The sequence below is a fragment of the Rhinatrema bivittatum genome, chromosome 16, assembly GCF_901001135.1.
Source record: "Rhinatrema bivittatum chromosome 16, aRhiBiv1.1, whole genome shotgun sequence".
NCBI lineage: Eukaryota > Metazoa > Chordata > Amphibia > Gymnophiona > Rhinatrematidae > Rhinatrema > Rhinatrema bivittatum.
The window spans coordinates 30,758,795-30,783,425 of NC_042630.1; the positions used below are offsets into that span (position 1 = coordinate 30,758,795).

The 24,631-nt window shown below is 43.8% G+C and overlaps 1 protein-coding gene across 4 annotated transcripts in view; it reads right to left on the reverse strand.

Annotated features, from left to right (window-relative positions):
* Window positions 1-1,023: 1,023 nt before the first annotated feature.
* Window positions 1,024-24,631, reverse strand: part of PRPF3 (pre-mRNA processing factor 3) — a 73,773-nt gene continuing 50,165 nt past the window's right edge. For 2 of the 4 annotated variants that reach the window (XM_029581005.1, XM_029581004.1), the window contains exons 12-16: window positions 20,394-20,507; window positions 20,144-20,262; window positions 3,232-3,315; window positions 2,970-3,031; window positions 1,024-1,306 (exon numbers count right to left, since the gene is read on the reverse strand). In XM_029581005.1, coding sequence (XP_029436865.1) covers window positions 1,160-1,306; window positions 2,970-3,031; window positions 3,232-3,315; window positions 20,144-20,262; window positions 20,394-20,507 — 526 coding nt within the window. In that variant the 3' untranslated portion in view covers window positions 1,024-1,159. Of the gene's footprint in view, window positions 1,307-2,969; window positions 3,032-3,231; window positions 3,316-4,627; window positions 10,734-20,143; window positions 20,263-20,393; window positions 20,508-24,631 lie in introns of those variants that run through there. The other 2 variants (XR_003853091.1, XR_003853092.1) reach the window with 2 other exon arrangements.

Genomic DNA, 24,631 nt, shown 5'->3' on the forward strand with positions numbered 1-24,631 from the left:
TACAGTGCACAAACTAAGAATGATGGGGTGCCTGTGTCTTCCAGTTCACATATACACAGCTTAAGGGCTATAAGCACCAAAAAAAAAACCCAACTGCACTGCGACTGCCATCTGAGGTGGTCAACTGGATGTCTGATGGCATCACTGTCAGGTGGTAAAAGAAAACTACCAACAATCACACTTGCCATCCAAGAGCTGGAATCAATTAGAGTCATGTATACGCAATTCAAAGGTCTTGTGCAAACATGACACTAGAAGCACATTCAAGGGAAATAAAATATGCAAGGTTTTTGTTTTTTAACATTTTAAAATCTGTAAACTATTTCATTTACATCTTCTCCCTGCCAGAAGGTTTCTTTGCAACCTACTGGCGAGACAGATTAAGTTAGCAGAGTTGAACCCAGTGGATTTTGGAGAAATGGTCAGTGAACAGACTAAGATTTGCCCTGCAGCCTCTTTCTCTCTTGCACAGGTGGAGGATCCATGAACCAATCTAACCAAGGCCTGGAGTGGGAGGCAAATAAACTTTTGGCTTTCTAGCATGAAACCTTTGACATGCTTTCTTCCCTGTTCTGCTCTATATTTCTCATTTTCCTGGGGAGAAGTGTCTTCAAATGGGTTAATTTTGTACACACCTTTGACAAGAATGAACGTCACTTGTATACCAGAGTTTCCTGGCTGAGTAACTACACTGAAGCTGTCATAACCCACTGGTAAAGTCACCTATGATCCTGGGTCTGGGAAGCCTGGCCAGCTGGGCGCTCCAACACAAAACCTCAAGTCATGGTACATCTCTGCCACAATCCAAGACAACCATACTGAAAAGAAACAGGGTATAAACACTAACAAAAATAGATATATATTTTCTGTTTGTCTTAAGTCAACTTCTTTCTGAGACCCAAATGCCAACATTTAAGCACCAGCTGATATCCGCAGAATACCAATATTCAATTAACAGTTTCCCACCATAAGCTAAAGCACCGGTTTTGATGTATCTGCACCCGGGACATTTTTGTGTCAAACAGCCAAACCTTGTATGTTATATGGTAGGGTTTGTCCTTTTTTTTTTTTTCCTCCCCCCCATTCCTTTCTCTCTGCTTTTGGAGCTGGCATTCTCATCCACCTATGAGTTCTATCCATGCCAGGTTGGCAGGAGCATTCACTCTGTGGATTCCAACACAGACATACTTAAAGCCAGGTCCCAGTAGTGCTCCACGCCGTGTTTTTTAAAATGCTCCCGTGCCATGTTTTCGGTTGGGCACTGCTTGAACTTCATGTCGCCAAAACTGCGTTCCTTTGTTGTACCCTTGAAAACAAAAAAAAAAAAATGGCCAGAAATATCAGTAGCCAGTTATAAAGGGAAAAAAGATTGGATCTGTCCAAGACAGATTCCTTGATGGTAAAAATACATACAATTCATAACAGCAGCCAAAGATACTTTTCAAACATCTAGAACGTTAGGAGATATCCCATGTTTAATCACTGAAAGCATCCAATATGAATCATAATAGCCAAGAAGTATGCTAACCAGTATACCGATAGGCGAAAGCACTGTAACAGCTAAAGAAAAGAAACTTTGCCCAGATGGGAACTTTAAACCAAAACTGAAGGATACTTAACAAGATCTACCTGTTTGTAAGGTACTGTGAATATAAAACCAAGGCAGAGGGACAATGCAGCAACTTAAGCACATAAGCAGAAGTCACAGACCGGCCAAGGGAAGACCAGAGGGGGAGTATTCTGAAACTGAGAAAAGCTGACACTGGCATACAGCCTTGGTCCAGACATGGCAGGAACCCTCCAGCCCCCCCCCCCCCACCCCACGAAGAAAAGGGGAGAGGGGAAAGACCTGTAATGCAACAAAGACCCTCCACCCACTACATGATTATGCATGAGCTTATGCATATTTATCAGCTGGAAAGTATAAGACAGGGGCAAATAAGGAGAAGGGGAGCGGACCCAAAGCAGCCCCAGCATCCCCTGCTATTGAGGAGGGAGAAGACTAGGTGTGGCCAAGAGAGAAGGCGCCCTGCCTGGGGTCGGATGGTGACACGGAGTCTGAAGCGGTGAAGAGCCAAAAGCAACCCGGCAGCTCTGCCAGAACCAGACTCGGAAGCAAGCTTCCTCCCCTCTCCACATTCTCCAGACCTCCAGCCAGAGCCTGCTTCAGAGGTAAACAGGACCAGGGGTAAGTAAGTTAGCCATAAGTAGTAATATATTAGGCAGGCTAAGGTTTATGGCATGTTTGAAACCACCCATGGTACAGAATTTTTAGGGTAAACTGTTGCTTAGTGGCCAGGATGTTAGAGACACGTATTATCTTCCAAATGCTAAACCCTGTCAAATCTGATAAATAAAAGTCTAATTCTGAGAACACGCTGTCTTTTAGTGAACAGGATCATGAGGTGAAGTGAGAGGAGAACTGAAGTGTCCTGTAGCAGACAGGTCCCTGCACCCTTAAACTTACTTACAGAACAAATTATTGATTTCATCACTAAGGGAGTTTGTGGCCCTTTTTATTGTTGCAATCATAGTATTTTAAGATCATCTGATGTGGCAGGAAACCCAAAGTATAATTTTAAGACTGCGGACTTTTTCTTTTACAAACAATCTTTCCATATTTCATATCAATCACTTTAATAGGCTGGTATCAATAAAGCTAATCATTCTTTGCCTTCCTCGTCCCTTGACCCCCTTTTATTTTCCTAACAAATCCAAAACAGCATGGTAGCTTTCACTGCATTATTCACACAACACAATCTAGGAAAATAAAATTCAGACTGAAAATGGAATTTTCCAAAACACATATTACTGTGGTTTTTAGTCCTCCCTGGATAGCAAAGCAATTAGAACGATCAGTCTGGGATTAAACACCCACACTAGTCTTTGAAACAAAGAAAGGATCCCTGAATGGACCCAGAGATGAAAAAAAGCTAAAGCCTTTTGATTAATTAGGTAAGCTCACATACCTCCCAGACCAGGGCACACTTGTTCGTTTTTACAACAGATTCTTCATCTGATTCATCATCATCTGCAAATAAAACAAACCCTGGTTAAGAGCAAAGCTTCGCTGCATCAACACTGCAAAGTGCCATGACCATATAGCTGCCTTGCCACTGGGTGGGATGCGGCTATGGCGTTCTGTCTTCAGAGAGTGATTTTACAATCTTTTTTACACATACCTTTGGACTATGATTTCTATATTACAGACTATGCTTACCCGATACTCACCTTTTCCTTTGGAGCTGGTTGTTTGTTCATCCCATTTTATTCGGTGTAGCATAACACGCTTGAATTTCTTTTGCGATTTTGGCCCTTAAGTGAAAGCAAATTTAAATTAGATGCCTTCCCTAAAACACACTCCTGACAAACACCCACAATCAAGTTTTGGCTATGTAAATTTTCCTAAGACTGATTCCAAAAATCCAAAATGTGACGCCACATTCCATCTTTATGCTCATTAAAGAGAATAGAATGTCACCGAGCTAGTGACCAAACAATTTAGAATTCTACAAATGAGGTGTCCCAAACAGAAAGGGTCTGTCAACAGCCAAAACACTTCACAATACCCTATTTAGGGGGAAAAAACTGAACGCAAAAGTTTAGCATATTTGTAATTAAAAAAAAACAAAAAACCTCTAAAATGTTCCACTCAGAAATAATGGAGCCTAATTTCCAGGATGTGTATCTGCATGGATCCAAAAAACAATCCTGTCAGAATCCTTGTGTGCTCCCTGACATATCCTGAAAATATGGTGTAGATAGGACAAGCACAAAGATTATTAGGAGGACACACACAGAGGGAACTAATAAGCTCTTTTCCTTTAGGAAGAAGACTAAAAAGAACCAGAAGTCTGGAAACCAACTAAAGTTGGACTTTCCAAATTTGATCCGCAAGCAACTCAACCAAGTCTAGTGTTCAGACAAACTAAACATGATGATTGAGTTTGTTCTTAGAATGAATGCATGGAAACAGAGCTCATGAATTGTGCACATCCTGAAAACCAGGAGGAACCGGGGTGCCCTCATCTACAGCCTTCCTCTCCAATGCCGCTGTTCTCCTGTCTTCGCACCAGTTGTTGATAAATAATTGAGAGTTGACTTGCTTTTGCTGTTTCAATTCCCATTCACAGGAGCTTGGTAACATATGTACAATATACTCCTGAAGTAACTATCCCCAGCTCAAGGATGTAATTTCATAATCAAATTAGTTATTTCAGGACAACTTGCAGTTTACAGCATGTTACTGTAATCCCTCAACAGATTTCCATCTCAGCGTCCATGTCTCTTGCTTTGGCGAGTTATAGCTGTAGCCAGCTCCTGTATTCAAAACAGCAAATTAAAGTTCCATATGCTCCTGGAATGGCTCAAGGGAGTAAACAGAATGGGGAACAGAAGTGGATCCTGTGTCTTGGACTGTGGCCCTATGCTGGGATGCTGGAGTTCAAAGACAACTTTATGCCTAGGTAAATTGTATATATATACGAAGAGATTTTTAAGGATAGCTCTTCTTTGAGCCACACACCGTGCTGCAAGAAGTTTACAGTGGTAATCAACATAGCTTAATCAGATACAGTCTACAGTTTAAATACATCTACTAATGATTATAGCAGGAGCTTTGCCCTACCTGCCAATTCCTTTTCTAGTAGTTCGTGCACCAGTCTGCACCCTGGCTTACACAGTGCCTCTCAGGAACAGGAGATCAACTCTCATGAAGCAGAAAATCTCACAAGACTTCTCGTGCTCCCCTGAGCCCACTCCAGCTGGTGCCAGTTTTGATGGCTTCAATAGCATAATCTAAAGAAACTCAAAAGAGAAAACATAGTGTAAGTGATTTGTAAATTCATTTTAGGATAAAAAAAAGCTTTAAAAAATGGATAGGTAAAGCAAGTTTGCTTACTGTAAATGGTGTTTTCCATAGATAGCAGGATGAATTAGCCATGATTTGTGGGTGACGTCAACTGGCAACACTAAACATACTCATCTCTCCTAGCTACTACAGCTTTTAGCTCTACTGAGCATGTGTGGAAATTCCCACATGGGTGTTACCTCCTGGGCCTTCTCAGTCTATATAGAGTTAATCCCAGCTAAGCAGTTTACTCTCTAGGGAGGTGGGTGGGTATTTAGAATGGCTAATTCATCCTATCTATAGAAAACACTGTTTTCTGTAAGCAAACTTGCTTTTTCCATTGATAGGCAGGCTGAATTAGCAATGACATGTGGGGAGGCTTAGACTGAGGGTTGCATTAGAGCATATACTCTGACTTCTCATAGAGAGTAGACTGCTGCGAGAATAAGTTACGCAAAACTGCCTGTCCGAATTTGTCAGCCCTTAAGAGATTATCAAGACAGTAATGGGACAAAGTATGAACTGATGACCAAGTTGCAACTTTGCAGATGTCTTCTAGAAGCATTTCTCACAGATGAGCAACGGAAGAGGGCAGTGCTCTCACTTGATGAGCTTTCACAGAGTTTGTAATTTGCAAGCCTGAAGTGTAGATGGATGCATTCTGCTATCCAGCTGACGCTGTATGTTTGGTGACTGTCATTCCAAGTTGAAGGACTGTACTTTGTTAATCCTCATAGCTCCAGCGTGTCCCAGACAGATGTGGTTTGCATATCTTATATAACTTCCCCCCCCCCTGTACATTTGGGGACAGACCCTGCCTTGTTAATTCAAGACAATGGAATGTAACTTTTGCACTGTTCTGCCAATCAGTAGTATCGGCAAAAAAGCATGTGAGAATTGTACCTCAAATGAGAAAGCATCCTGAGCCAACCTAAGCTTGCTGGGTAGAACTGAGCAAAATTTGTCTAGCTTTCTGCTCTAATGTGAACAGGTTGACTGACAGTAGACCTCACAAATCAAATAGTTTGTCAGCCGCTGATTGTCGCAGAGGCCACTTGTGTGGATGGAACACTCTGCTGAGGTGATCCAGCAATGTATTGGAGATCCCTGGAAGATAAGTGGCTTGAAGGACAGCTGGATTCTTGGATGCTCCTGCCAAATCATTTAAAGCTTGACAAAGTCCATGACCTTATGCCTCCATGTTTGACATAGAACATGGCAACCTGGTTGTTGGTTTGAATCAAGATGCTCTTCTCCTGAAGAAGATGTGTGAAGGTTGTGAGAACATATCTGTCTGCCCTTAGTTCCAGCCAATTGATCTGAAAAAGGCTTTCCAAGAGACCAAGTTTCCTGGGTATAAAAGGATTCTGTATGAACACCCCAGCATTTTGTGAAGGTGTCCGATACTAGGATTACTTGATGGAGGAAAGCATGAAGTGGAGCTCCTTCCTGAAGTAAGTGGGGGTTTAACCACTGGTGCATTTCCTGTTTCATACCCTGGAAACTTGTACTATGGTTGACAACAGTCAAATTAGCTGATCCCATTGACAACACAGACTCCACAGCAGGCAATGGATAAGAAGGCAAGTTAGATGGACTACATGAATGGCTACTGCCATATGATCTAAAGCAATGAGAATCGCTCTGGCCATCAAGCACTGAGAGGTCAGTAGTTTGTGAATGAGCAATCTCACTCGTGAATGGCACTCGCTTGTTCTGATGGTAGAAACACTCTCTCCTGTAAGGAGTCTATCCATATTCCGATGAATTTGATTTTCGGAGTCGGCACTAGATTTGACTTCTCACAGTTCACCAAAAAACCCGAATCCTGTAGAAGACTAATTGTCTTGTGCAGGGAGAGCAACACTTCTTCCTGAGAACCTGCTGCAACTAGCTAGTCACTCAGGTATAGGAAGACCTGAATCTCTTGGTGACACGGATATGCTGCCACCACTATGAGGCATTTGGTAAAGACTCACAGAGCTGCTGACAGGCCAAAAGGGAGTACTCTGAATTTGTAATGGAAAGAATCCAACTTGAAACAAAAGGTTGTGCCAGTGGGAGGGATGGAGCATATATATTCTTCAGATTGAGAATGCACACCCATTCCCCCATTCTGGATGTAGAGGAGAATTCATTTTTAATTTTTCTGAGAGAAAATGTTTATTCAGATGTCTCAAATCCAGAAAGGGCCTCAACTTTCCTGATTTCTTGGAGATAAGGAACTATCAGAAGTAGAAGATGTATCCATGTTGGGACACAGGGATTGGCTCTATTGCTCACTGTTGAAGTGATTGCACTTTCAGAGTTGAGTCAAGGGAGATGGATCTGGATTGAGACTCGAGCAGTGAGGAAAAGATGGTAGCCGGGAGAAATGCAAATGGTATCCAGACTCCAGGATTTTGAAGATTCAGAGGTCCTTGATTATCTGGCGCCATACATCCAAGAAGGCCTGTATTCTGTTTCCCACCGGAACAGAGAACTATTTGGAGGGATCAAAACTTGGCCCAGGTTTAGGTTAAGCTTGTTGTGTAGTCTTAGGTCTAGCTGGAAGTGGTTGCTGTCATTGGACCAGAAGAGACAGTAGGCAGTACTGTTGAAAAGGGCAGAAGAGGTGTCTGTTAGTACAGTCTTTTGTAAATATAGAAGGAGCATCTTGAAGAAGTGGGCTGTTCAGGACCTCCCGAAAGGGATTGGACTGCCACATTCTGTTCTTGTATTTGAATGACTGTTTCTCAGCTTTTCTCCAAAAACGTTGTCCCCTGGACAAGCGATATCCACTAACCTCTTGTGTACATTGCCTTGGATACTACTGGCTCTAAACCATTCCATATCTCAAGCTCCGACTGAAGTAGAAGAGGTACGTGAAACAGAATCAAAATCTGTAGACAGAAAATGTCATACCCATTGGGGGTAGTAACTTCCATCTTCCGCAGATTGTAGAAAAGACTTTAGTTTTTAAATGTAGTCATGTAGATATTGCACCTTATAAAACTGATGAATAGAGATTCGAGTGGTAAGTACAGAACTCTGAAAAACCCTTTCCAAAGTTAGCTAGTAGCCTATGGCCTTTTCCTGAAGGCAAATTCAAATAAATTGGATTCTTTGTCTTTTTCAGAGTGGATTCAATGACTAAGGACTGATATGGCAACTGGACAACTCCAAACCCTGGTGATTTTTGAACTCTATACTTTAGATCATGTTTCCTAACCAAAGGAATGCCAGAAATAGTTTCCCACATTCGCATCTGTAACAAGTTCAGAATGCTATGGACCTGATGGAGTGTCCAGTATTTGAACACCACCAAAGACTTCTGACCTGGGGTCTTTATCTTTGCATATCACTTATTTTTTCTACTAATCTTGAATCGGTAAGATCCTCCGGAAGCAATGTATGGTCAAGAGGATCCAGGTCAGAAGGTATTCCTCTAGAACTTTCTTCTGAACCCAATGGTGTGTGCTCGCTAATCCAAGACCCTAATGATGAAGATGGCAAACTGGCAGGTTCTCCCAGTTGCCCCAGACTGGAAATGCTGTGGACTATCACCTCTGACCAAGTTGACTCCACTGCAATTGAGTGAGATGATGAAGAAACTCATAGCAAAGGTTCTGATGATATGCTCATCCTCATAGATGAAACCTGGACTCCAGTCTGAGATCACCGTAGCAATGCTGGAGAAGGAGGGATAGATAGTTCCTTCTGTCTCCTAAGTCAAAGGGGTAATGAGACTTCTCACCATATGTATCTGGTTGAGAGCCTGATGTGTCCTTTGATCTGGTATGGGAGATAGAACATCCTCTTTGGTGACAATAGATTCATGTTCTTTGATAGGTTTATTTTAAGCGAGAGGTACTATGGAATATACCAGGTTCAGAATCTCCAATTGTAAACCTTCTGCCAGTAACCTGGAAAGGGTGAGAGCTCTTATAAAAAGAGGGTAGCTGGCATATAGCTGTGTAGACAACATAGTATGACGAGTCCAGTCCAAGGCTTGTTGCATCGATTGTGACACTGCAGGAGATTTGTACTTTAATGGCATCGAATGCTTCAAAGATCCATAACCAAACTATTATGAGTGGCCTACCCAATGTGTCCAGCGGGAATGCATCAACAGTGCACACATCAGCTGCATTGGCATCGTTTACCTCCATGGGACATCGCTGTGTGTTCTTGCGCTATGCATTAACGGGTCATGCTCTGGTAGAACTAGCACACTGTGTTCTGAGGGTTTCAGCAGGTCGAGCATACCAATGCATTGTGTGTCAAGTGCACTGCTGCGCTGTGTATACTAACATGCTTTTTGGCCAATGGTGCCAATGCACCACAATTGGAGGACTTATGCTTCTTCAGTGCAGGCTCCAATGGCTCCAGAGGAGGATGCAGTTTCTTCCTCAATGCAGGGTAGTTTGCACTACTTGGCCCTGAGGCTCCAGCCTGGGCTGATGGGGGGAGTTTTTGAGGAACTTCTGCTCAACTCTTTTCCTGGCGAGGTTAATGACATTGTACTGTGGGAGGATGATCTATTGCAGCTTGAAAGATTTACGCAGCTCCTCAATCCTACATGTCCTGGAATGCTGAGAACACGGAGACATTCATTCATAGGCATAGCAGTTTGCCCGGTTGCAATGTGGACCCAGGCAACAATAGCACATTCTCATGCCTGACTGTGAGGGACATTACCTTACCACAAATGCAGTTCTTGAATCCATTCACGGTTACATTTATTTTTGTTGGACATGTTAAGGAAGCAAAGGGTTTGTTTTTTTTGTTTTTAATAGCACTGAAAGTGCTAATGTGGGTGCTGCACAGACAGCAAGGTAACCAAAAAGGTTACAACTGAAGAAAAGAATTAAAACAATTTTACAGAAAAATATATGGACAGACTGAGTGCACTTCAATGCTTGTGCTTGGAAAAAAAATGACTGAGGAAGTCTACTCCCGTACATGCTCAGTAGTGCTATATACTCTACTAGCTAGAAGAGACAAGTCCAATCATTGCTACCAGATGACATCACCCACGTCATGGCTAATTCAGCCTGCTTTTCAACGGAAAAAGAAATATGTCAGTCAAAATATAATGAAGAAATACAAAGAAATAAATAGGAAGAGACCAGTGCAGACTGGTGAGAGAGTTAATAGAAAAGGAAATGGCAGGCAGATCAAAATCCTTATTCTAAAGCTCTCACACCAGTCTGCACGCTAGGATTTACAAAAGTAGTATCTTAAAGAATAGCACTTACTGAGGCTTAAAGCACTGTTCTCTCGGAGGCTGCTTCAACTGATGACCATTTATTCCGTTGTTCCTGGTACATGCAGGAATGGATTTGTCAGACTACTGGTCTACAAATCTTTTGTATTGCAGCTAATGTACTTTTCACTGTACGTGTAAAAACTGATCTTGAAGCAGAAGTTTTGATGAAAGGAGATTTCCCAGACTTGTAGGTTTCTGAACTGCTGTTCTAATCTATTTAGCTACAGTAAGTTTTGATGCTGGTAATAAGTGGATCATACAAAAGTTTGCAGTGCTCCTAAAACCCATATTTCTTTATAAATACTACATTTTTATTTCTCTATTTTTCCCTCTAACTCCACCCCAGATAGAGGATCCCTCGCAACTTAAGACTATCCGTAGCTGACCAGTAGGGGTGGCTGTCTTAGTTGTATTTTATTCCATCCCTCCCCAGAAACAAACCTATCACCTTCACAGCATTTCCATCCAAGTTGTTCCAGACAGGAAACTCAAATCCACTATTGGGGATCTAGTGGGTACTTGTGACCTGGATTGGCCACTGTTGGAAACAAGATGCCAGGCTCGATGGACTTCTCTCAGACCCAGCATGGCACTTCATATGTTCTTAAGTCTCCTGTGTCACAGATGTTCAGCCTGAGCCAGTAAACAAAGTAAAGCTCTTAACCTCCAACAAATGTAACTTATCACTTTTTAGATGGCTTAGGCCACAGAGTTGACTATATCTTGGTTAATGTGAAAATTAAAATTTAACAAATGCAGTAGCCCTTAAAACGACAGATGGAAAAACTGAGATAAGACCTGATGTTGCTCTTCTTGGAAAGCCACCAAAAATACAATCTTAATAGATAAAACTAATTATAGAAAATCCGACAGCTTTACGAAGAGACAAGTATGGCAAATATTTAGAAATTTGGGACCCATTTCAGAACTGGCTGGACAAAAAGCTCTTCCTCAGATATATAAGACACTCATGGTCTTGTTTCTTTTTTCTTTTCGTTATTCCTCTTTTTTAAATGTTTACAATTTGTTTTTCATCTTTCTAATATCTGGTCGAAGCTTTATAAATATGAAGTGATTACCTAAACTTTTGGTGGGGGTAAGGGGTGGAGCGGGTGTGGGGAATGGCATTTAGTATCTACATTTTTTGTCATGAAACTAATGATATGTTGTATAACATGCTGAAGTTGTATCAGTTTCATGAATAATTAATTACAAAAAAACCCTATTTAATAACCATCAAGGAGGCTCCACTGGAGCGTTTAATGCTAATTTCAAACTTAATGAAAAAAATTGAGATATATTTGGCTTATCAAGTTTTGCTGCTTTGATTATGCAAAGGTTTTATTTTTAAAAATTCTCAGCATTCAAGACCTCATCATGAAACTTTGGAGTTAAAAAAATAAATAAATAAATTCATATAAGACATCACTGATATTTGAGCCAAGTCATCAATTTTTAGACAGCCTTATTACTCTGGACTGTTTTGTGGCCATAAGATCTACTTGAGAAGTTACCTATTGGAGATAAATGCAACATACCGTATTTTTCGCTCCATAAGAAGCACTTTTTCCCCCCCCAAAAGTGGGGGGAAAATGTCTGTGCGTCTTATGGAGCGAATACAATAAAAACACAAAAAAAAAATCCCATCCCAATGCTTTAAAGTTAACTAACTACAACCCCCCACCCTCCTGACCTCCCCAAGACTTGCCAAAAGTCCCTGGTGGTCCAGCAGGGGTGCGGGAGCGATCTCCTGCACTCGGGCTATCGGCGCTAGCTGGCCATCCATTGCTCCTACCATGTGACAGGAGCCGACCAATGGCACTGGTAGCCCCTGTGACATAGTAAGGGCAAAGGCTATCGGCGCCATTTTGAATACTGGCAACAGACGGCCCGGGTGCAGGAGATCGCTCCCGGACCCCCGCTGGACCACCAAAGACTTTTGGCAAGTCTTGGGGGGTCAGAAGGGTGGGGGGGTTGTAGTTAATTAACTTTAAAGCGTTGGGATGGGATTTTTTTTTTTGGTTTTTTTTTTTTCCCAAGAAAGAGAACAAACTTTTTCTGATCCGGGGAGTGGACAGAAATGGCCCTCCCCAGACCCGAAAATGAAATGGGGACCAAAAAAAATGTTATGCCCTCCCCTAATTTGCTCCATAAGACGCACAGATGCCCAGGAACAGAGCCGGTTAAGCACACCATTATTATTATTTTTTTTAGTTTTCCTGCTCTGAATCCTAGGTGCATCTTATGGTCAGGTGCGTCTTATGGAGCGAAAAATACGGTAATTCTTAATTCCCAATCCACTTGATGGCTGATCTGCTTGAATATTGATTTTTCTTGTTGTGTATGCAGAGAAGTTTATATTATATATTAGACACTATTTTGTCCAAACTAATTGTTACATTTGTGTCTGCAAATTTGCTGCCTGAAGGAAATTAATGCCTTTTTCTCAACTATGAACAGAATTTGGTGCTGGCGTAGCTCCCCAGGCTTTATTCCTTGAATCTCTTGTGACTTAAATCCAATCTGTGATCTAAAATGGAATGGATTACCAGCATACTTTTTCCTTTAGGTTGCAAAATAATACAAGTTGCGAAACCATATTTGAAAAATGGAACAAGGCAATTTTTGCAACATTTGGATATGAAATATTTCCTCAAGGCACCATGTGCGCAATGCATACCCCCTTGCAACTTTCATGCAGGGTCTTGCAGAAAGTGCACATTTACATTGAAAATTAACAACTTCTCTGATGATAGAGTGAATGTTTTCTTCTGATACGATGATCTGTTAATGTACAGAACTGGCTCCCAAATGGTGAACATGTTGAGGACATACAACTGATAAAATCTGTTATAGATTTGATCAGAACATGAATGACTATCCCTCACTGATACTGTTTCTCGAAAAAGATAGCTCTCTGATAAGAATGTCCAGATGTGGAAAAACAGATGTTCCTTGGGTATTTGTTAGGAGAGTTCTGAAAACTTTGTAAAATACTCTGGGAGCTGAGGCAAATAAAGCTTTGCACAGAAAACCAAGTTACCTCTGGTGACCCACTGCTGCAAGCTTAGGGAAACAAGCTTCTTGAAAATCTGACCACCACAAGAAGGTCCCTGGTTTGGCCACCTGAATCAGATTCAGTTCCTTCGCATTTCCGAAGCTACCCTGAATCGTGGATCTGCAAACAACACACTACAGGTACAATGACTAAAGGATTACTTAGACTGTAAAGTTTTTTCCCATTCTTTTGTTCATTTTCTTCTACTAGAATTGACTTTTTTTTTTAAAGCAAGATTAATAGTTGCTCGGCCCATTTTTCCAATATAACTTTAGGTAATTTTATAATATCCGAATGCTGTAACCACGTCCTCTATTGTGGAATGCACTAGAAGTGCTTGCCGCCCTCCCTTTTCAGACTGCGTTCCTAGAAAAGGAACACTATATGAATGCTTTTTGAGGAGCTGCTTAACACCAGAGGCGGAAACGTAAACTTTTGCATGGATTAGGGAAAAAATGATTCTGAATTACTATGGAAGAACTACAGTGATAAACTTTTATCCAGAAGACCTAAACATATTTTCATGGGGGAACTGTGTCAGTTTCTTCTAGAAAGTACCAGGTTTAACTTATATAAGAGGGCACAATCATAGACTGTTCCATGTGTATGCAATTGGCATTGTCCTTTCACCACCAGGTCTTCGTGCTATGGCATTTCTCTTCCCTCTCCACCCCCCACTAGATACAACAAAGTAGAATCTTCAGATTGGACATTGTGAGCCATGTTTAAGCCATGTTAGAAAGTGATAAAGCTAGATAGAAGATCAACACAATCTGGTCCTCAAACAGAGAGCAACTCAGGAGTTACTGCTTCCAAACCCTGAGTTGTGAGTTGGCAATTTATAGATCTAGAGGAAAATTTTTTACCCGCTAATTTTCGTTCCTAGAATACCACAGATCAGTCCAGTTGCATGGGTTTTTCATCCCTACCAGCAGATGGAGACAGAAGAAAAGCTTTAATGACATTGTGTTACTTAAGATAGCGTACCACTTGAAGTCCCCTCAGTATAACTTGTACCCAAGCCAAAATGTGATAAAACCATAAACCACTTCACTCCCCCCCCCCCCCACAAAACTGAGCAGGGGAAAGGTCGAACCCCTAAAATAGAGCCCTCATCTTCAAAGGGGATTGAAACCTCCTAAACAAAAAAAAAAAAAAAAATTTCTTTACTTTCTACACACAGAAAAAAGTGCAGTCTTTCCAGAGACAGCAGGACTCTGAACCGATCTATGGTATTCCAGGAACAAAAATTAGCAGGTAAGAACCAATTTTCCTTTCTGTTCATATACCAGATCAGTCAAGATGCTTGGGATATACCCAAGCTCCCCTAAACTCCACAGGAATCAGAAAGACCTGCTTGCAGCACACTCTCCAATTCCAGTTGCTTCCGGTGCCTGAACATCCAGTCAGTAATGTTTTGTGAAAGTGTGTAGAGAAGACTGGGTCGCTACCTGACATCTCTTGTGGGGACACCAACTGACACTTAGCCCAGAATAGTCTGTGCCCTAGTAGAATGGGCCTGAAGCCTCTCAGGAATCTGATGCCCTTGCAAACATAAGCCAACACAATGGAATCCTTTAGCCATCTTGCAATTGTGGGTTTTGAAGCTTTACACCCTTTATTCATTTCCCCAAACAGAAGGAAAAGATAAATCGGACCTCCGAAAACTGTTGGTGTCATTCAAGTAGAGCAACAGTACCCGACAGTCATCCAACAAGTCTAGCTCCCTCGCATGCGGAACCTAAGAATCCAAATTCCAAAATGAGGGAAGTTCCATTGTCTAAAGTGGAAGACAGATACTACCATCGGAAAAAAGGAAAATTAGTGTGCAAAGACATCCCTTCTACTGAAAACTGAAGAAAAGGACCCCTACAAGACAACACTTGAAGTTCTGAAATTCTTCTGGCCGAACAAATGACCACCGGGAACACTACTTTTAGCATCAGGTCATTCAGCGACACCTTCAACAGCTCAAATGGAGGACCACAGAGGACCAGCAACACCAGATTATGGTTCCAGAAAGGGAACACTCGCCTCACCGGAGGGTGCAAATGCTTTAGCCCTCAAAGAAAGTGGACCACATCCGGATGCGAAGCTAAGAACACCCTGTGCACCTTCCCTCGGAAACAGCCCAAAGAAATCACCTGGATTTTTAGTGAATTAAATGTAAGCCCTTTCACAAAACCAGAAAGTGAGATACTGACACCCAAAATGGCATAACACCCTCTTCTAGGCACCATATCTCAAATACCTTCCACACCCTAACATAGGCCAAATAATTCTCTTCCAAATAGCCCCGCAGTCACAAACTGTTCCTTTCAAAAGCCAAGCTACAAGACAAAAACGTGAGCTACCTAATCCAAGAAGATTGGTCCTTAAAAGAGTAAAGTGGGAAGATGCCTGAACCTTAGAGCACCGTCTACCGCCAGATTCACTAAATCTGCAAACCACAGGTGATGTGGCAACTCTGTTACTACCAGGATCATTCTCCCCGGGTGCGTCTCAATACAGCTTAGCACCTTTCCTATCAGTAGTCACGGAGGGAAGACATACAGCAGAATCCTGCAGGGTCATGGGAGAACCAGAGTGTCTGCTCCAAATTCCTGCCTGCAACTGAAAAAGCGGGTTGCTTTGGCATTCTGCTTCGACACAATCAAGTCCAGCTGTAGAATGCCCCACCTGGAGCAAATGAGCACCATTGCCTCTTCCACCAACTCCCATTCTCCGGGATCCAGCACCTGTCAACAAAGTTTGCCTGAACATTGTCCACTCTGGCAACATGAGACATCACCAGCACCACCAGATGTTGTTCTGCCCAGATGAAGAGTTCCTGGATCTCCCGAGAGAATATGAGTCTGAGTCTCCTAGTCCCCCCCCCCACCTTGGCAATTGATATAAGCTACTGTTGTTGCACTGTGCAACCCGTGGAAGAAAGGACAGTAACGTATTGCAAATCGCCCTCATCTCTAAATGACTGAAAGACCATGACACATCCTCCACTGATCACTGGCCCCAGGCCGCGTGACCCTGGCAAATGGCTCCCTAGCCCTTCAGATTGGCATCAATGGTCACTACCACCCAATCCGGAATCTCCAACTCTATGCCCAGCTCCATATTGACTCGAGAAAGCCACCGGGAGAGACAGGACCCAGATTCCCCAACACAGTGGTAGTTGCAGTCAAAACGCCTCCAACTGAGGGTTCCAATAGGACAGAAGTGCCCTCTGCAGAGGCCTCATATGCATGAATGCTCCAGGAACTAGATCTTGCGGAGATGCCATAGAACCCAGAACCTGTAAATAATTCAAGACTCTGGGTACTGAAAGTAGCAATACCCAGCGAACTTGTGACTGCAACTTCCGTACCCTGTCCTCCATGAGAAACTTTGCCTAGCCTGGTATTGAAGCAGACTCCCACATACCCTAGTGATTGGATGGACACTAGTTGCTCTTTGCTAGATTCACCACTCAACGCAGGGTCTGTAACATCTGCATGATGCGAACAGACTACTGAAATAGGTCCTTTGACTTCGCCCGAAGTAGCCAGTTGGCCAGTTAAGGATGCACTAAAATGCCTTTTCGTAGAGCTGCAGCCACAACCTCCATCACCTTGGTGAAATTCAAAAGTGCTGTTGCTAACCCAAACGGGAATGCACAAAACTGAAAATGCTCTCCCAGAACCTTGAAGCAAAGGAATTTCTGATGCTCCTCTCTAATGGTAATATATAAAATATAGATATGCTTCTGTGAGGTCCAGAGAAGCCAGGAACTCCCCTTTGTGGATGGCCACAATCACTGAGCGTAGGGTCTCCATACAGAAGCAAGGCACTCTCAAAGCTGCACTTCTTCAGATCTTTAATGGGCCGATAGGTACCTTCCTTCCTCGGGACCAAGAAATAGATGAAATACCATTCTCTGCCCTGCTCCTCTGGAGGCACCAGACTAATCTCCAGGTGACATATCCGCTCTAGAGCGAACTGCCTCTCGTTTGGCACAGGAGGCACATGAGGAGCTCATGAAGGCCTCACGGACCGGGCGAGCAAATTCTAAGGCATAAACATCTTTTATGACTGTGAGGACCCACTGAGCCATTATCATCTTGGTCCACTCTTTGCAAAAAAAAGGGCTAAATGCCCTGGCTTCTGGGGAAAAGTGGACCAGCCGTATCTCATTGTGTGGTTTTACTCCCTCCGGCCCCTTGACTGGAGGTCTCCCTGGCGGATCTACGTGAACCATGAAAGGTTTGCATTCTACAAGAACCCTGTCTCAGGGAAGATGAAGAGCTCCTATCCGGGTGGTATCTCCATGCCTCCCTGTACCATAATCTGGCTGGAAACCTCTTCTTGCCACCTTTTGGTTTGTCCAGGCAACCTATACCTTTTTGACTCACCTAAATGCTTAACTAGCTGCTCCAGATCCTCCCCAAACAAAAGCTTGCCTTTAAAAGGGAGATGACCCAGTTAATACTTGGACCAGACATCCGCAGACCAATTTCTCAGCCACAGGAGCCTTCTGGCTGAAAATGCTGACACAATATTCCTGGCAGACGTGCTGAGCAAGTCACACAACATGTCTGCCACATTTGATACTCCCCTGCCACCAATCGCTCTGCCTGCTTGGTGGGGACCCAGAACACTATTCCTTTCACCTGAAGTTGCTGAACCCATCGCAGACAGGCCCGTGTCATGAAGCTGTTGCACACAGCTGCACATGTGCCCAATGCTGATACTTCAAACATTTTTAAGATGTATCTCCAATTTTCGCTCCTGAGAGTCCTTCAATGCAGCGGACCCTGCCACCAGAATGGTAGCCCTCTTGGTCACCCATCAATACTAAAGCATACACCTTGGGAAGCTTCAGGAGCTCTAACACATCCTCAGAAAGCGAGTACAACTTTATATCACACTTCTCACTTTGAGCCCAGCTCAGGAGTATCCAACTCCCTAACCACCAGCCTCTTACCAAACCTGCACCAGACCTCGAAGTCCCTCCATGTCGGGATCCACTCCCTTCATGATCTGATTCCTCCTGAGGCTCCTTATCCCCAAAGCTCCTTCAAGTCCTGGGGAATCAGAGGCAATAACTTCTCTTTCCTGAAGAGCCTGACTTCCTTAGGGTTGTCGCCTTCTGCCATCAGAACCTTCTCGAAATCCGAGGGGCCATTTATCTGCATCATCCCTGGAAACATCAGGACCCCGATCCTCTGAGCCCTCCAATGCACTCTTGATCCACTATCTATGGTTAAGTGTTCGAAGAGGCTCCCTCGATCACCTCAGGGATCTATTTCTCCCTGCACCCTTCTTTGACAAAAAGGCCTTGTGCATGAGAAGCAGACACTCAGACAAGGTCTCTGCTGCATCTGAATACTCATCCAAGGAGCCTACTACCCCTTCAGAGCCCTTCTGATTGCGCCCCGCAACTGGGATGGTAGAGGAGAATGGAAGAGAAGGAGACCCAGACTCCTCCCCACCATTGTCCTGCTCCTCAGCACATACTCCCAACATGGCCACCGTTCCCACACTGCCAGGGAGAGCAGCTCAGCCTGCTCCAGCCAACAGGGTCACTCGTTTGTCCTCTGCATCTGTTTTGGAGTCAGAACTGCCTTCTCCTCCTGACAAGAAACCTCTTGCAGAGTCCCACTAATGAAAGCCACGCGTCGCTGATCGCCACATGAGCAACGGCATTTCCCGCGCTCAGTAGTCGCTGCCATATTGTGGCCTTGCTGTACACGTCTCCTGCCAGCTGGCTTCCTGTTGCTTATGGACCCTGGCAAATCACTCAACCACACCATGTTCTGGTTGTTTCCTGGCCTCCTTCAATTACTACTGCAACTCCCTCCTCTCTTCAATGACTTTCCCCAAGTCAGTGGCTGTGTCTCCCAGAAGAGAACTCCTGTTTCTCTTTTATTTGCACTTTTTTTTTTTTTAAACCACAGCTCCATGTAGGTATCAGCCCCGACACAAAAGAACAAATACTTCCCTGTTTCCGCTGTCTGTGCCGAGCCAAGAAGGGGGAGGAAGTACCATGTGGGGTAGATGGGGAACCAGACGACTGGCTTTCAACACCCCACAGACTCCGAGTCAAGACAACTCAGTCACCAACCCCCGCTCGCCCTACTCCACTGGGGGATGGTCTCTCACAGAACCTAACACATCCAGGAGCAATTTTCATATCTTCTTGTATTTATTTTTCAACTTCAAACTGCAGGTGTTTCACCTCTACCAACTGCTGGAGAAGGAAAAATACTAAAGGGACTGGCAGGTGGCACGCTATCTTAAGTAGCACAGTGTCAGTAAAGCTTTTCTGTCTCTTCCTTTGCTGGTAGGGATGAAAAACCCATGCATCTGGACTGATCTGGGGTATGAACAGGCACAGTATTTATTATGAACTCCAACAAATGGCAGGGTGGGCATAAGTATCATCCCTGCCATGGAAACTGGTTCCAAAGACAGAAGAGCAGCGGCTTAATTTCTCAGTGTCTTTCATTCTGCTAAAAGAGCTTCTCCACGTAGAACGGAGATGTACAGTTCAGTTCTTGAGGCGACCACATAAAACTGGCACCCATGAGAGCTGTGAGCACAAGATTTCTGCTTCATGAGAGTTGGTCTCCTGTTCCTGAGAGGCACTGCATAACCCAGGACAAGATTCTTTTTTTTATAATATACTGAAGGAGGAAAAAAGTAGAAAGAACTACCAGATATTTATGCACATCACAGAAAATACACCAATCACATCTTTAATCCTATGATCTCAGCTCTTTAATGTCTACCTGTAGTCCTTTGGTGGAAACACACAAGACATGAATCAAAGAAATTTTTGACCAGAAAGAGGTAAGATAAATGTTAGGAGTCAAACAAAAAAAAAATATAGCAAGAAATACATCTTAAATGTTTAAAGGGGGGGTGGGGGTGGAGAAACTACTAAAGCAAATTTAAAAAATGAATCTTAAAGATGCAATAAATTCCACAAAACCCTCTCCAATCTTACCTCCTTCTACCACCACCACATTCACATCTTTGTGCAAGATTACAACTCCTGTAAGGTAAAGCTGTCCTGCGTTGGCTTCAATTTTAAATTTTTTTGCTGGATTACTCAAATTTCGTACTCTGGAAAGAGAAAGGTAAATATTTAGGGAGAGTTCACAATACATAGATTTTCTACACTGGCATCCTTCACGCTGTAAACACTAAATGTATTAACTCTCAGCAAACATCTCTGCTCATTAGAAGATGCTCACCTGTACACTGCCACATAGACACCCTGTGAAATGTCTTCTTTTAGCTTTTTCATTTTTTTCTCTTTCCTCTGTTCCGCTGTCAGTTTCCGTGCCGCATTAGCCTCCTCGTGTGCTCTGTGGTTAGGAAGAAGCATGGAATGGGGAAATGCATCAAACCTCACCCATGCCTGTTCCATTAACTGGCATGCTCGTTTGCACCACAGGGATAACATCTTTCTTCTCTAGGACGGACCACTCCTACTACCTTCCTTGTCAATGTCAGAGGTTGGATTAATGATTGTATCCTGCCTCCTTCTCCTGCTCAGCTTCAAAAGTTCAATATCAAACATCTATGAAAACATTCTCATTAAAATGTAGAAATTAGTCCCTGGAAGACTAATGCAGATGATCATGATTACTCCATTAAGAAGATTCTGGGTGCTCTTAAAAACAGGAAGATTTAGGGGGGGGGGAGGGGGAAGGTAAATTGATTCTTATCTGCTAATTTTCATTCGTGTAGTACCATAGATCAGTACAGACTCCTGCGTTTTGCCTCCCCTCCAGCAGATGGAGACAGAGAAAGTTTTACAGATGTTGCTCATAACCTAGAGTGCCACCTGCAGTCCCCCAGTAATTGACCTGTACCCAAGCCAAGATAGTAACGAGCATAGCTACAAGAAAACAAACACATCCCCCTGAACAAGCAGTGGAAAGTGGAACCTCATAATGGAAACGATCCTTTCCCATCTTAAGTAAGCGCTAAAGCGTTTGAAACAATTCAAAATTTGTGCACGCAAAAGGTGCACCCAAAACGGAGCGCACAATACGAGCACAGAGCCAACACACTGTGCACACCAATGGCCTGTAGAGGACAGCAAAGCGCGCACAAAAACGCTTCCCCAGCTTACCACGCGGTATGCAAAAAGCCTAACCCACCAGGGCTGGTCAACCCGCCAGGCTGCCCAGTTCCCCAACCCCAATGGGAGCGGGAACGAACGCCAGGACGGCATGCCAAGCACGGAAACCAGAGGAAGTCCTAAAACCCCTCTCTGTCTGTCTGAAAGCAAAATTTTTTTTCAAACATTACCTGAGCTCAGCACTAACCGGCTGAGTAGAGAGACAGTCTCCAGCTGCGGGGGGGAGAGAGCATCCGCTGGCACCGTTACACTCAGCCTCCTGTACTCGCTGCCTTTCAGCTGAACGAGCAGCTAAGTAAACGCCGAGAAACCAAGCTACCGGACCAAGGCACACCTCTGAGGGACCACGGAAATCACCTCAGGGATTCTCAACGAAGGAGGGACCTTTTGGTATCCCTGCAGGAGAGCGGGGCTTTTCTTTTCCAGAAGTCAAATTTCTCCTTCAAAAAACCCTAAGCAATCTCTATAGGGAGATGCATGTCCACCACCTGCTGGAGACGGAAAATACTGGCAGGCTGAGGTCACGGCAGGAGTATATATATACTGTGACGTCAGCTTGCTCAGTTCTCCATCTGCTGGCAGGAGAGCATAACCCACTGGTGCTGAGTTCATCTGTCTGCATGCTATGAAAATAAAAATTTAAAAAAAACACTCATCCTCTATGCAGACCAAATTATGGAGAAAGGTCACCCCCCCCCCCCAACCGCATGGGAACGGCACTGCGAAGGCTCCTCCTATTGCCTAGCTTCAGCGACTACAAGCCTCTCCCAGCACTGCTTCAAAATGCATCTTTTTATTTTTTTAAATTTCTTAAAGAGTCAACACACCCAAAACTGGACCCAACTTTCCTGGGAGCCATTTCTTCAGACCAGAATTTCTGACCACAGGTCAGACACCCCTAACATCTGCAGGAGACAAGAGAATACCGAGGGACTGCAGGTGGCACAGTAGTGCAGAGAGGCTTTTGCTCTCTGTTTCCACTTGCTGGCAAGGGAGAAAAACCCACACATCTGAACTGGTCTGGGGGATAAGGCAGTTTATATTTTAATAATAGCATCTAAATTTTAGAGCAAGTGTGATTCTTATCAGGGCTGTTTTCATTTCTCGCCCATCCTTCCGGGGAAAAAAAAAAATCTGTTTTCTTCAGTAACAAGCAGCAGCTGAGATGCATGGACTCTTTCCATATGAGACAAATTAATGAATGGAGACGGAGAAGAGGTGGGATACAAGTTATAGGTCAGACAATCTATCTGACCTGCTGTAAACAGATATTAGCCCTGGGGTGCAGATTGGTGTGCTAGAAAGACATGGAAAACATTTATTTACAAAGAAATTCTACAGGATTCTTACCTGCTAATTTTCATACCTGAAGTACCATAGATCAGTCCAGACGAGTGAGTTTATGCATCCCTACCAGCAAATGGAGGAAGAGAACAAAACCTTGAGGCACTGCTACATAACAGAGTGTGCCACCTGCAGTCCCTCAGTATTGACCTGCACCCAAGCCAGGTTGTCTACTGTAAAACCCCAATCAATTTTGGGCGAACAGAGACGTAAAGATGGAGCCCCCTGTAAACTAGGCCACCTTGATTTAACAAAAACTATACCAAACTATGTACATGTCTTCTTACTCCGAGTCTATCACAAACCAGCACAGTAAGCTCATCCAGAAGTGAGGAAGTCTTTCGACAGATGGAGGACGGGTCTTTGGACTGATCTGTAGTACTTCAGGAACAAAAATTAACAGGTAAGAACCAATTTTCTTTTCGTGTTCGTACCCCAGATCAGTCTAGACGAGTGGGCTGTACCCAAGCCCTTCTATTCTGGGCTGGAACATGAAAAAAACGCACGTAACACACTCTCCCCAAACGACGCCTCCCCTGGGGCTCGCACATCTAAGCGGTAAAATTTAGTAAGTGTGAAGAGAAGACCATGTCGTCGCACAACAAATCTCCTGCAGAGAAAGCAGCTGACACTCCACCCACTAGGTCGCCTGCATCCTAGTGGAATGCACTCTCAACCATTCCGACATCAAACAGCCCTTACAGATGTAAGCCGATACTTTCATCTCTTTTAACCATCGAGCAATAGTGCCCTTGGAAGCCTTATTTCCTTTCTTGGATCCACTGAAGACGACAAACAGATGGATCCAATCTCCGAAAGACATGCAGTCACCTTGAGATAACAAAAGAATTCGACACACATCCAATAAGTGAAGCTCCCTAGTCATAGGAGTATTGGCCATCAAGTTGGGAAAAGCCGGAAGCTTAACGACCTGATTAAAATGAAAGGACACCACCTTCAGCAAAAAGGAAGCAGCGATACGTAAAGAAACCCCATCCTCCAAAAAGCGCAGTTAGTGTAGATGGGTTTGGAAAGGGATTGGATAAGTTCTTGGAGGAGAAGTCCATTACCTGCTATCAATTAAGTGGACTTAGAAAATAGCCACTGCTATTACTAGCAATGGTAACATGAAATAGACTTAGTTTTTGGGTACTTGCCAGGTTCCTATGGCCTGGATTGGCCACTATTGGAGACAGGATGCTGGGTTTGATGGACCCCTGGATTGACCCAGTATGGCATGTTCTTATGTAGGGATCCCTGCACGACAACGTTTGCAGCTCTGTTATACGCCTAGCCGAGCAAATGGCCACCAGGAAAACAAACAATCTTCAGGTTAAATCTTTCAACGACGCCTTCCACATTGGCTCGAAGGGAGGACCACACAGGACGTGAAGAACTAAATTCAAATTCCAATCCGGACAGATCTTCCTCACTGGACGCAGATGTTTTGCTCCTTTCAGAAAATGAACCACATCCAGATGAGACGCCAACAGCCTACCCTGAATCCTGCCATGACGTGAACTCAAGGCTGCCATCTGGACCTTAAGGGAAATATTCGCCAATCCCTTCGCTAAACCGCACTGCAAAAAGGCCAGGACCTGAGGAATGTCCACCTTTAAAAGGTTACTCCCTGCTCTGCACACATCAAGATTTGAAAACTCTCCACACTCTGATATAGGCCATCAAAGTGGAAAGTTTTCTTGCCTGCAGCAAAGTTGCAATCACCAGCTCCGAATAGCCCTTCAAATGGAGCTGCCACCTCTCAAAAGCCAAGAAACTAGACAAAAGTGATCTTCCCGGTCTGAAACTACAGGTCCCTGCCACAGCAACCCCGAAAGGTGAGACAAGCGAACAGAACAGTCTACCGTCAGATGCAAAAAGTCCACAAACCACGGCCAACGTGGCCACTCGTGAGCCATCAGGCTCATCCTGCCTGAATGACGTTCGATGAGCCGCAGCACCCAACCTATGAGAGGCCATGGGGAAAACGTACAGCAA